The 12,740-nt window shown below is 48.6% G+C and overlaps 1 protein-coding gene across 5 annotated transcripts in view; it reads left to right on the top strand.

Annotated features, from left to right (window-relative positions):
• Positions 1-12,740, top strand: part of si:dkey-88l16.3 (low-density lipoprotein receptor-related protein 2) — a 33,391-nt gene that overhangs the window by 20,189 nt on the left and 462 nt on the right. For all 5 annotated transcript variants that reach the window (XM_056578351.1, XM_056578350.1, XM_056578349.1 and 2 more), the window contains exons 30-47: positions 81-296; positions 658-887; positions 1,207-1,336; positions 1,711-1,904; positions 2,544-2,727; positions 3,186-3,398; positions 3,815-3,998; positions 4,252-4,453; positions 4,770-4,934; positions 5,210-5,428; positions 5,797-6,024; positions 6,614-6,751; positions 7,150-7,348; positions 8,370-8,495; positions 9,293-9,400; positions 11,297-11,461; positions 12,149-12,407; positions 12,557-12,659. In XM_056578351.1, coding sequence (XP_056434326.1) covers positions 81-296; positions 658-887; positions 1,207-1,336; positions 1,711-1,904; positions 2,544-2,727; positions 3,186-3,398; positions 3,815-3,998; positions 4,252-4,453; positions 4,770-4,934; positions 5,210-5,428; positions 5,797-6,024; positions 6,614-6,751; positions 7,150-7,348; positions 8,370-8,495; positions 9,293-9,400; positions 11,297-11,461; positions 12,149-12,407; positions 12,557-12,659 — 3,263 coding nt within the window. The remainder of the gene's footprint in view (positions 1-80; positions 297-657; positions 888-1,206; positions 1,337-1,710; positions 1,905-2,543; positions 2,728-3,185; positions 3,399-3,814; positions 3,999-4,251; positions 4,454-4,769; positions 4,935-5,209; positions 5,429-5,796; positions 6,025-6,613; positions 6,752-7,149; positions 7,349-8,369; positions 8,496-9,292; positions 9,401-11,296; positions 11,462-12,148; positions 12,408-12,556; positions 12,660-12,740) is intronic.

Raw genomic sequence — 12,740 nt, 5'->3', positions numbered from 1 at the left:
TGACATATCCTAAACCTATTTGACTCTCGGTGGAATAATGACTGTGGTGATGCCCCTCCTGTGCCGCTCCTCCTCCCCAGGGGGTTTCCAGTGTGCCCATGGCAGCAGGTGCATCCCCCTGGACCAGGTGTGTGACGGCCAGTACCAGTGTCGGGACCGCTCAGACGAGCTGGACTGCCCGGTGCTGATGGAGGGCTGCCAGCATGGCTGTGACAACAACACGCGCTGCATCCCCCAGAGCTTCCTGTGCGACGGGGAGAGGGACTGTGCCGACGGCTCAGATGAGGGGACGTGTGGTAGGACACTTTAGAATCTGCACTAGAGACTAAATCCACACCACATTCCATACTGGATTGCCCTGACAGGCGGCGGCAGTGGCCCGTCAAGGTTTAGTTGAGATTGGAGTTAAAGGACCGGATAAGGAGTACTAAGGGGCGGCCTCTTTATCATTTGCTTCTAACGTGCCACAAGAACATTATTTAACGACGGTGGTAATTAAACCCCGGGCCTTATTTGTTGGGTACCTTCACCCAGCATTTTATTTATAAAACGCGTTGGGGGACCGAATGTGGAATTCCCGTATTCAGTCCCCCACCTAATGGTTCTTCATTAGAAGAAGCGAACTGAACCGATACTGACGGCATTTCACCATGGCAGCTGTGCAGCAGTGCGGGATAGCCCAGTTCCGCTGCTCCAGTGGCCAGTGTGTGTCGGATGGCCTGCGGTGCGATGGATACGCAGACTGCCGGGACCGCTCAGACGAGGTTGCCTGCAGCAGACCCCCGCGGTGCAAGGCGGACCTCCGCTGTCCCAACAGCCATGAATGCCTGCAGAAGGAGTGGCTGTGCGACGGGGAGAAGGACTGCGAGGACGGGTCGGACGAGAAGGTGAGGGGTTTGAGGGAGGGGATTGAGGATTGGGTGGGTGGGAGGGAAGCTAAGGGTTTGGGCGGGGATGGAAGAGGATTTGGCATGGGTCGGGGGAGTAAGAGAGGAAATGCAAAAGACTTCCGTGCACATATGAATTACATTTCTAGTTCCAAATTGTTTCTGGATGACCCAGGGGAAACTTGGGTAACCTAGGGTCCTGCTGTGGTAATGTTCCGCCCCGGAGGTCTGTACAACTTGTAACAATCACCCTGTTTCAATTAGAGGTTCCCATGTGAGGGATTGGATTCAAGCATGAGTTCTGGTTTGTCCGCTCCAGGACTGTACGTTTGCTGCAGAGAAGTGCAGGGCGTTTCAGTGGCAGTGTGGAGACAGCAGCCAGTGTGTCCCGCTCACCTGGAGGTGCGATGGACGGAAGGACTGCCAAAACGGTGTGGACGAAGACAAATGTGAGCACAGGGGGAAGTGGAAGTTTGGCATCACCGGTAAATGACTCTGGGCAATAAACCATGCAGCAATCCATCTAAAAGATAATGGGTGTTTGTAAATAAAAAAATCGTTTAGATGGCCAGGCTCATTTTATTGTGATGCAACATGCATTCGTGAACCCAGAACATGTTCAGAAAAATGTATGTCTTTGTCCACATTAATTAACCAGAGATGCCGTGACCTCAAAAACGCAATGATCTAAAGAACCCCATAGTGAAGCCTAACAAATGTCTTTCTATGACATGGCAGTCTGCACGACTGTATTGTGCTTCTAGACTTAATTGTGTCCAAAGCAAGGTGCATATAGGCCAGTGATGCTGTTGCCCTCCACCAGGTGGCGCCCCAAAGTGTCCTACTCCGACGTTCCAGTGTGGGAGCAGAGAGTGTCTGGACCCCGCCCTGGTCTGCAACAGCATCACCAACTGTGCCGACGGGTCCGACGAGGGCCCGGGGTGTCTGCAGCAGAATTGCTCCAGTCCAGCAGCACCCCGCTGTGACCACCGCTGTGTCACCACCCCCCATGGAGCGGTCAGTAGGCCAAGAACTCACCTGTAGCTGGGGTCTGGTAGGCTCCCTCTGGGTCTTCCTGTAGCTGTCATGTAACTCTCCTGTTGCAGGCTTCTTGTTGGTGGAGGCTCCCTTTGGGCCTTCGTGGTGAACTCTCCTGTAGCTGGGTTGTGGTGGATGGAGGTTCCTTCCTGGTCTGGTTGTACTTGGTGGTTCCTTGTTATCTTACTTTGGTTGACTGGGCACATGAGTTTTAGAGGGCTAGAACTTTATCTCTGTGGCACAGATGAGAAATGTATACACTTGGACGAAACATTTTTTATTCTGGGGTGTTGCATCTTATGACATCCAACAGTTCCATTATCACCCTATTCACCAAAGCCTACTCCCTTTAAGTCAGTTGCATTCTTTGGACTAGAATGAACCGTTTATTTTCTCTTGTACACTGTTATATCATGTTGTTGGCTTTTTGTTGTTTGCTGCTATGGATGTTTGATTTTGTAAGGTGACCTTGAGGCGCCCATAAATAAAATGCATTATTATTTTGTCTGTAACGTTGAGGACAGATGACTCCTGTATGCACCTGGGAGAAGGAAAATTGTTCACTTTATTTTTTATTGTGGTTCCTCATGTTTCTTAATCATCTGTTCCACGGGACAGAGGTGCTACTGTTCCCCGGGCTTTAGGCTTCACACCAGCGGGATGTCCTGCGTGGACGAGGACGAGTGTAACCAGGGCGACGCTGTGTGCATGCACCGCTGTCTGAACACGCCCGGCTCCTACGTCTGCCGCTGCCACCCGGGCTTCCTGCTGGAGCCTGGCAAGAGGACCTGCAAACCCAAAGGTTGGACTCCTCTCCTGGGGTCTTCAGGGAGGCCTCTCCTGGGGACGGGGTCTTCAGGGAGGCCTCTCCTGGGGACGGGGTCTTCAGGGAGGCCTCTCCTGGGGACGGGGTCTTCAGGGAGGCCTCTCCTGGGGACGGGGTCTTCAGGGAGGCCTCTCCTGGGGACGGGGTCTTCAGGGAGGCCTCTCCTGGGGACGGTGTCTTCAGGGAGGCCTCTCCTGGGGACGGGGTCTTCAGGGAGGCTTTGTGGTTTATCCACCTCAGTTCTTAGATCAATATTTATTTGAGCTCCCTGTTTCCATCGGTCAAACTGAACTGATACAATTGTGCATTTCACTTAATTTCATACTATCGGTTTGGTGTAATATCTGCTACAATGTGAGTGAAGGGATATTGTGAAGGGATATTGTGATCAGTCTGTTTTAGTAGTCTTTTAGATGTGATGTTGATGTGGCCAGATGAGGCGATGCTGCTGGCCTCGGTGCAGTCAGAGCTGCTGGTGGTGGGGCTTCACTCGGCCCAGATCAAGCTGCTGTCCTGGGCCAGCCGGCCCGTCTTCTCCCTGGACTACCACTGGCAGAAGCAGAGGGTCTACTGGCTGAGCCCCGACCACCAGAGCGTCCGCTGGGCGCATCTCAGTGACCCAAACATTAAGGGGACTCTTGTCAAAGGTATGGACTACCAATAACGCTGCTCAGTGACCCCAACATTAAAGGGTGAATTCAAACTCTAAACTATTCACACCGTAATAAGTGGTCAATCAGATAATATAGAATGAAATGTCGATGGTAGGGATGGGTATAAGAAGGTAGGCTATTGTCTTGGTCATGGTATAAACTTCCTTAATTTCCTGGAGGCGATTGGCCCGGCTTCATTGTTTACCAAAGCTCAGCTGACTCGAACATCCAATCATCCAATAAAGAATTGGGTAACTCCGGAATAGTGCCGTTACCTAGTTCCTGAAGTCCACCTGGTTGATTTGACCTTAGGAAAAGGTAATCATGCATCACTCTGGGGTGAGGCCATGTATATCAAGGGGATGTCATAGAGGATGGGCTTTTAGATTTTCCCTTTCACTGGTTTACAGGTCTGAGGTCAGACTTCCTGGCAGTGGACTGGGTGGGTATGAACCTGTACTGGGTGGACGGCCTGCTGGCCCAGATTGTGGCGGTGCCGCTGGTGGACTACCTGGTGCGTCCACAGAACTACACTGTGGTTCTGGACGAGGACCTGCAGCAGCCCAGCTCTCTGGTCCTGCTGCCCCATCGAGGGTAACACTGGCTGAACACACCAGGGCAGGGGAATCCAATACATAATTATTAATACTTTAAATAAGTTTGAATATTGTACAAGTGGTTGCTATGTAGGTCAGCCTTGACCAGGGAAGTCTTGCCGAGATAAAAAAAATACATTTGTAGTTATTCAGGCTTATTGAGGGTCGTATAATGTGGACCTGTCAATCCATTACAGCCTGTGATTAAGGATACAACTGACTTTGTTCACTCTGATTGTCCCCTCTCCCAGCCTGATGGTGTGGTCCGAGATCGGCAGCAATCCTCAGATCGAGCAGGCAGGGATGGACGGGTCCAAAAGGAAGGTGCTGGTCAACAAAAGCCTGAGCTGGCCCACCAGCTTGACCTTTGACCTCCTTGGTGACAGGCTTTACTGGGTCGACGAGAAGCTCCGCTGCATTGGCTCCGCCTCCCTGGACGGAGACAACCTGAAGGTGAGGTCTGCGATTTTGACTGTCTTCCACCTGCCTGCCATAAGCATCCTTTCACAAGATTTCTAGAACCAACTAATATCTATAGAAGAAAGTATGTTTCTTTTGAGATTAAGACATTTTCGCAATTTGTATCTGAAGGTTATTCGTCTAATCTACCAAAACAAATTCTGCAAAGTGTTTTTGGGGAGTTAAGGGGGTTATATTTTGATGGTTCGGACTAAAGCATTCCATAAATGCTTCGCTAATATGATGTGAGTGGCGTAGTTGTGGTGTCGTCATGATGTAGTTGACCCGATGGCTGCTGTTTGGTCGCTAGATCCTCCAGCTGGATGAAACTCCAAGTCCGTTCTCGGTAGCGGTGTTCAACGACAGGGTGTATTGGTCGGACACCAAGAGGAGAACGATTCGCTCTGCCGATAAATCCACCGGGAAAGACCAGAAGGTTCTGCTGAAAAGACCAGGACAACCATTTGGACTCAAGGTTCGGGTTTTCATCATGTCATATTCACAGATGAACAAAGCCACACACGACATTACTAAGGGCCTTCTTGTCCAGCCTTCTGAACTGCTTTAGTGCCTCCCTCTCTGACCCCTGACTGCCTTCTCATCCTTGGCTCGTGACCCCATTTCTGGGTCTGAAAATTCCACCCCACCAACCCCAACTCGCGCGATTTTAATAATAATCGGCCAGATCCCACGCACTATAAGTCCCCCACCATGTGGCTGTCGTCTAACGGGAACGTGTCCCCTCTCTAGCTGATGCATCCCCTCTCCCAGCCCGCCCTCATCAGCCCGTGTGACAAGACCAGGTGTTCCCACATCTGCCTGCTGGGGCCGGGCTCCGGGGCCCTCCAGGGGCCCACCGCTGTGTGCCGTTGCCCATTGGGGCTGTTCCTCTCCCAGAGCAGAGTCACCTGCTCCCCCCCTTCAGAGAGCGCCTTCCTTCTACTGCTTTCCCAGACCTCCATCACCCAGGTAATGACCAACGCCCAACGCCCAGCGCCCAGCTCAAACTTTGTTCAGACAGCTCATGCCATGCTTTTATGTTGAGGTAGTCTAGTGGCTGGGGTGTTAGACTACCCTAAAAGGTTCTGGGTTTGCTCTCCAATTTCCCTACACTCAACTAATATTAATTCCCTGTAATTCTCTTTAAATAGAAGTGATAAATTATTAAATGGGAAGATGTTGAGACTCAGACTTTATTGCCAACTAACGATGTTATGCAAAATGGTTGACATTGCTCATGTAATGCAAAGATAGAGAGGATGTGAAGTGCAGATAGCGGTGTGTATTCACAACAGTACCTGTTCTTCTGTTGGATCGGCCTCTTCTCCGACCATCAGGTGTTCCTGAGCTCCCTCCAGAACGGCGTCTCTCTCCAGAAGCTGCCCGCTGTCCACCGGGTCGTGAGCATTCCTGCGGTGAGCCGGGCGTCCGCTCTGGATGCCGACATCCACGAGCGGTCGGTGTACCTGGCCGACGGCGGCCACGGCTCACTGGAGCTCCTGAAGCTGAGCGCCTCCAAGACCAAGCAGGCTCTGACTCCAGCTGGAAACATCCTCACACTCAAGGTAAACCCAGAACCCCCCCCTCAAGGTCAAGACCAAGAACCCCCCCCCCTCTCGCTCGCGGTCCAGAACCAGAACCCCCCCCCCTCTCCCTCGGGGTCAAGACCCTGAGAAAGACGGACAGTAAACTTGTCAGCTCCACTAGAGCTAGTGTTTTGACTTATTGTTCAGTCCACTAATGAATCCAATGTGAAACGCTGCCGTAATGAATCGGTGGAAGGACTTCAACTAGCGCGCTGCGTCGATGGCGAAAAACACCTTCACTCAATTATGATATTCACTTGATATTCACTTATTCTAAAGACTAATGAACGTGCCCTTTTGGATCACTTGTAGCGGCAGGTCGGCAAACTGCTTTTGCTGTTATGGCATTTGGGGTAGAGCCCCGGTGTGACTCGAGCCCCTTCCCCTCATTCGCCTACAGATTGAGCAATATTGATGTTGCATTATATTGACAACATTTCAATTGATGGAAAGCGTATTTGTTACTGTCTAACAATACTCTGCCTAATGTACATTGGTCATTTACATGCCTACACTCCTGTAGTGTTTAAAGGGTACAACGTGTGTTCTTAAATTGTTCCTTCCGTAGAAGGATGATGAGGTAACTGCGCTGGCTGTTGATTGGGTGACCTCCAACGTCTACTGGACCAGCCTTAACCTGCCCGACCTGCACCTGACCTCCATCGACGGAGCCTACACCACCGCCCTCCTAGAGGGCTCGCTAAAGGTACTACCAGCACCATCACTGCTGGAGAGATGGAATGGTACACATCCATGCTAGAGGGATGGAATGGTACACATCCATGCTAGAGGGATGGAATGGTACACATCCATGCTAGAGGGATGGAATGGTACACATCCATGCTAGAGGGATGGAATGGTACACATCCATGCTAGAGGGATGGAATGGTACACATCCATGCTAGAGGGATGGAATGGTACACATCCATGCTAGAGGGATGGAATGGTACACATCCATGCTAGAGGGATGGAATGGTACACATCCATGCTAGAGGGATGGAATGGTACACATCACTGCTAGAGGGATGGGTTCGAACACGGATCATTGCTAGCGGGATGGTGTCATACATGGATCACTGCTAGAGATGGCGGGATGTCTTTCAGGGCTGTACCTCCATTGCGGTCCATCCACCCTCCGGGCGTCTCTGCTACTCGGCAGTGGGGATGTCAAGGAAGACTGCGTCACAGGTTGACTGTGCCTACATGGACGGCCGTAAACGGGTGGTCCTGTGGAAGAAAAGCAACATCCCTACCTCCCTGGTTTTTGACAAAGACGGCAAGCGGATCTTCTGGGCTGATTTAGGTACGGACTGGGACCAGACTGCGACCAGATGTTTGCATTTTCGACCAAAATTTGAGTGTGCGACTGAATTTTATATCTGGTCGCGCACATGCGACCAGTAAATTTGCTATTTTTATTGCGTAATACCTAAAACCGCATCCGACCCGTGTTCCGACAGTACCGCGAATTACATTCCGCACCCGACAAGACCTGCTATAAATTGATATCGACGCCCGACCCGCACCCGAAGGAAAATTAGGCACATTAGATACACTATCTGGTGTTTGTCGTGGTGCTATAGATTGCTGTGCAAAAAAAGCATATCATCCACTGTTAAGGGTTTTAGTTGACTCCTCCTGTCCTGAGTAACAAATCCAGGACCGAAGAAAAAATAATAATAATCGCAAAACCTGCGACTGACCCGCGCTGTTCGGGCGTCCGGCACACACCCGGTACATTATTTTTCATCCAAAGTACCCACGGGTACCCGAACACGTGCAGGATTCTGCTTCAGGTGCCATGAAAGGCTCTTCACACGGGAGGCGTTTGTAGCGCCTGCTAATGCCTTCTCAATGGAGAGGCAAGCGGGGAGAGAGGAGGCGCAGCGTCCTGTCAAACGGCACGACAAGCGGGCGTACTCCCGTGAAACCGTCGCTTCCGTGCTCGTCGAACGCATGTGCGCACACGTGGAAACCTTTGGTATGGATGAGAATCACAATAAAATGTGACGCTGAATTTGAAACGGCATATTTTAATTTCTGCATCTATTATCAAGATATTTATAAGTAATACACCAAACATTTGTAGAAATGTGAATATTTGGTTGGCGTGTTGATTTACGCTGTATGCCCCTAAAATTTCTGGTTGCGCCCCGAATATTTTCAGTTAGGGGCCACAGTGCTTCTAGAGAAAAGTTATTCTGGAGCCCTGCAACATTTGATCATTCAGTAGATATTGTTTAATAAAATATTAGATTATTATTACATTTCAGTATAATAATGATTGAATCCTCTTGCACCCATGATGTAATGTCTGTGTCCAGCTGAGGGCGTGGTGGGCTCCATGGGCGTGGACGGTACTGGGTACAGGGCCTACCAGACGGGCCCAGGCTTCCTCATGCTCTTCACCCGTGTGGACAACATGCTGCTCTGGGTGACCTCTGACCAGGGTGAGCCTGACTCGACACGCTCTTGGACGCCCATGCCTCAGAACATGCAAGCGTCTTTCTACAGATGGCCCGTTTTGGCTTGAGGAAGAATGTATTATATCCTATATCCTAGTGCGGTAGTAGTTATGCCTCTGGTTAGCAGATGTGTACGTTAGTAAACTAACATACAGAAGAAAGTAGAAAACTATAGACGGATGGTTTATGTAACTATTTAGACAGTTGAGTGGGTTCTCGTAGCTGTGTAGACTGTTGGCTAGGTTGTAGTAGCTGTGTATATATCTGGCTAGGTTGCAGTAGATGGTCTAGACAGCTGGCTAGATTACAATTCACTAGGATTTAACAAGGAAGTGTTTTGATGAAGTGGATGTTTGTATTTCATGATGGGCTGCCAGTAACTCACAGAACAGGTTTTACAGAGAATTGTCAGTGTTGGTCACTTCTGCTTGAGTCTTGTTCATGCCATGTCTTTGTAGCACAAATATGTAGAATACAAATTGCATAATAACTACAATAGCCTGTATTGAAGGCCTATGTCATGCATGTTGCACAATGTTTGAAAGAGCAGGAAGCAGAATGAAAAACGGGATTCTCAAACAAATATTTCATGTTTAGACCCTGACAAGTAAAATAGTTTCTCTACTGGCCAGGGATTTCAATGTTGAGATTAGATGGAAACAAGTTTAATTTGTTTCCTGAACAGATGTTTCTCATTGTTTTGCTTATTTGAAAAAGCTATGAAAATGAATATGAGGTAATGAGCATTTGCATAGTTTCTAAAGTTCCATCTGTTTCTGTAGGAACCAGCAGACTGTGGGTGAGCGACGGGCTTCAGCCCAGACAGCTCTGGTTCCAGATAAGGTCCTCCCTGCTATCTCTCAAGGCCTACAGCAGGTCCAGCCAGACGGGTACCAATCACCTTACTACTGATGCTAGCTCCTGTTAAAACTGTTGCCATGTTACTGGCTCTTTTTAAAACATGTCTTTTTTTTACTGCTGTTGCTAGCTTACGATGAGACTTTTGCCTTAACTGGTAACGTCTTTTACTAGGACAAAGTTTTTATGTTACCAAATGTGAATACATATTACCATCTTCTTACTAGGGCACTATTTTACCGACCTTACTACGTTTCCAACTCATCCTAAAAGTTGATGTTAAGTTAACTATCTTTGTATTTTCGGAAGAACTGCAAAGAGCACTAATCATTGTAGTGTTGAGCATGAGACATTGGGGTGATTATGTGGCTGATGGTACTTCCCTGGTGTGTGGGTGTGGGGGTGGGTGTGTGGTCAATGACATGCTCACCTGTATGGGCTGAACAGTCAAATGAATCGGATGAGTAGTAGAGTAGCACAATTGTACTTTGTTGTGCTCAGCTTGCACAACCAGACGATTAACATGGTAAGTATTAGGAAGACTTGGTTCCAGAGGGATAGCTTGAAGAGGTGGATTCTCCATTAAACCGCTCCGTGTAGTGTATATAAGGAGCGTTCACATCATGTAGTATATGCTACACGTTGACGCTCCAAAAATAAGCAAGATCAAACAGATTTATTTGTTTTTATAAACGGTTTATTAGTTTTTATTAGCGTGACTCCCCATTACGTAAGACGATATCCATTGCCATCCTAAGTGGTTCACGTGTAGCATAAACTAACTAATTAGACATATGTACCGGTAGTCAGCTAACTGAATACAACATATGTAGGGGCCACATTAGTTTTGGCAGGACAGCAGCATTAAAACAGCGGTACATTTATGCAGGTGCACACCCAGGGGCTGAGGAAAAAGATCTAGGTAAAGGTCTGTTCTTTGATCCATTTCAACCTTTAAAGGGACGCTGTAGGAATATTTTATCTACTTGGAAAATTGCATTCAAACGAATAGTGCTCGCTTTTTCAACTGTGCGTTGCAACTACAGTGCTTATATTGCTCTACAATGCATGAACTATGTGCTAATTAGTAATGATACATTCTATAGGGTAGGGAGAGGAGGGGACAGGGAGGCAGATGATCTTGGGAGGGAGAAGGCATGAAATGCAACTCTTATTCAATCAAACATGGCCTACGCTGCTATCCACCAACGACTGTTTATGCTTTTAACTATACATGTTCTGTCTAGTGCCTAGTATGTACTGAATGAAAAATCCAAGCAATGTCAAAATCTTGTTAGTTAGAACGTAACATTGACTTTCCTGTCGAAGTAAGCAGGCAACTTCAGCATCCCTTTTGAAAATCGTAATCCTTCATTAGCTCTTTAAACCTGGGAAAAGCTACTGCGTTTTTTACCCTAGTCTTTGGTCAAGCTAGCGTTTTAATTCCCTTTGGTTTGCACCTTTTGGGAAGTGGGTTCCTTGAACTTGCATTATGAAGTGCAGGCTTTCAAATTGGCCGGTGTAGTGACGAACGCGTCACGCTGAGCTCCTTCTAAATTGGCTCTGAGCGAGAACGCGTTTAGCCTGCTAGTACCACGTAGTGCTTTATGTCCCTATCGGCCGTAATAGTTTTTCATAGTCCAGTAGGACATGGAAGCCTAGGATAAATCAGATTATTGGCAGAGGTGATTTTACACCAATGAGGACATATTTAACAATGAAGACATTGATTTTAGCTAATACACAAGTAAAAATGCTACAGTGCCCCTTTAACTTTTTGGGTTCAACATGAAGATCCTTTAAATCTGTTGGCAGTGTTCCACGGCAGCGTGGCTCGGTTCTCACTCTGTCACATTGGATAAAAGCGTCTGTTACTGCTACCATTTGTACCACTACTAGGCTCTGTCCTGTGTTCTTGTGTCTTCCAGGGAGCAACAGCTGCTCCGTTCAGAATGGAGGCTGTGCTCAGCTGTGTCTCGCACACCCTGACGGGCGGACCTGTCGCTGTGGGTGGGACTTCCGCATTTCAGATGTCACTTCCTGTGTTTCGGTGCCGCCCTGTGAGCCTGGCCAGGAGTCCTGCGGAGGTAGAGGTCAGTAGTCCTACAACACACGTCTACCCCAATCAGAAACATTCAAGTACTTCCAATAGCACGCCCTGGGGCTCAGAGTTCAACTGTTTAACACCTATGCAGTTTGACTACATAACCCTGATGCAGTTGACTGCCTCGACTTGAGGCTGGTTGACTGCCTAACCCTGATTATTAGTGATAGGGTGGTTATTAGGCCCCACTCGTGTTTTTTCTTCTTTTTTTTAAAGGCCAATGACCCAAAATCTTTTGTCAATTACTGCAATAAGATGTTTAAAGAAACCAGGATTACAATGTTTATGCCAGTCCCTGCAAACTATTCTGTGAACGTCCTTAAATTTGGACGGACATAAGTGCAAGCTTTCTACTTTGACGGGGCAGTGACAAGCGCGCCACGCTGAGCTCCTATGTTTCGGTCAAGCTGGCTCCCAGCGAGAACGCGGTTAGCCTTCTAGTAGCCTACCACGTGGTGCTTTATGTCCCTCTCAGCCATTATAGTTTTTCATAGTACGGAATGACATTGAAGCCTCCTTAGGACTTACCTGTTAAATGTAAAGAATATAAAATTCAGATTAATGGTAGAAGTGATTTTACAACAATGAGGACCTAGGTCAGCTCAAACTCGAAAAAAAGGCTGAGTTTGAGCCAGGAGTTCCCTTCCACTTTAAGCATCACTGGTCTTCTTTTCAGGCGGTATCAAAGCTTGGGTTGGAGTGGATGAGGCCATTGCTGCCGTTCCTGGCGTCCAGAAGAACTTGACTTCCTGTGACAGCACGCACTGCAGCGGCCAGGGAAGATGCTCCGGCGTGGACCTGGCCTGCCAGTGTAACCATGGCTACAGTGGCGAGTTCTGCCAAGTGGAAGAGGGAGGGAGCCACGTCCCCGCTGTCATAGCGACCCTGTGCGCCCTGACTGGACTGGTTGCTGCGGCGGTGGGGTACAAGAAGAGGTAACGCACCAGTTGACTCGGGCTGCGTTGCTCTGTCCAAATCTTAAGTCTTTTAACATGCACGACACCATTTATTAATGTACTTGGCTTTATAATGGTCTCCATGTGGAAACTGGTGGGCGGGACTTAAATGTGAGGTGTTGTCGCAGGCGTGCGTGTGGGCTGGGGAGGAGGCGGTCCATGGAGAAGGAGACATTGATGACCAACATGGCGATGTCCCTGCCAGAGGACTTCTATGACTCCGACACCGAGGTGAGAAACACCTTTTGAATTATAAAGGGTTCCTCCAGCCTGGAGCTTGTATGTTCGGGGAAGGTCAGTTTGAGACGGTAA

The sequence above is a fragment of the Gadus chalcogrammus genome, chromosome 19 (assembly GCF_026213295.1).
Source record: "Gadus chalcogrammus isolate NIFS_2021 chromosome 19, NIFS_Gcha_1.0, whole genome shotgun sequence".
Lineage (NCBI taxonomy): Eukaryota > Metazoa > Chordata > Actinopteri > Gadiformes > Gadidae > Gadus > Gadus chalcogrammus.
Note: the sequence above shows the minus strand (reverse complement) of the source record. Positions and strands in the feature narration are given on the sequence as shown.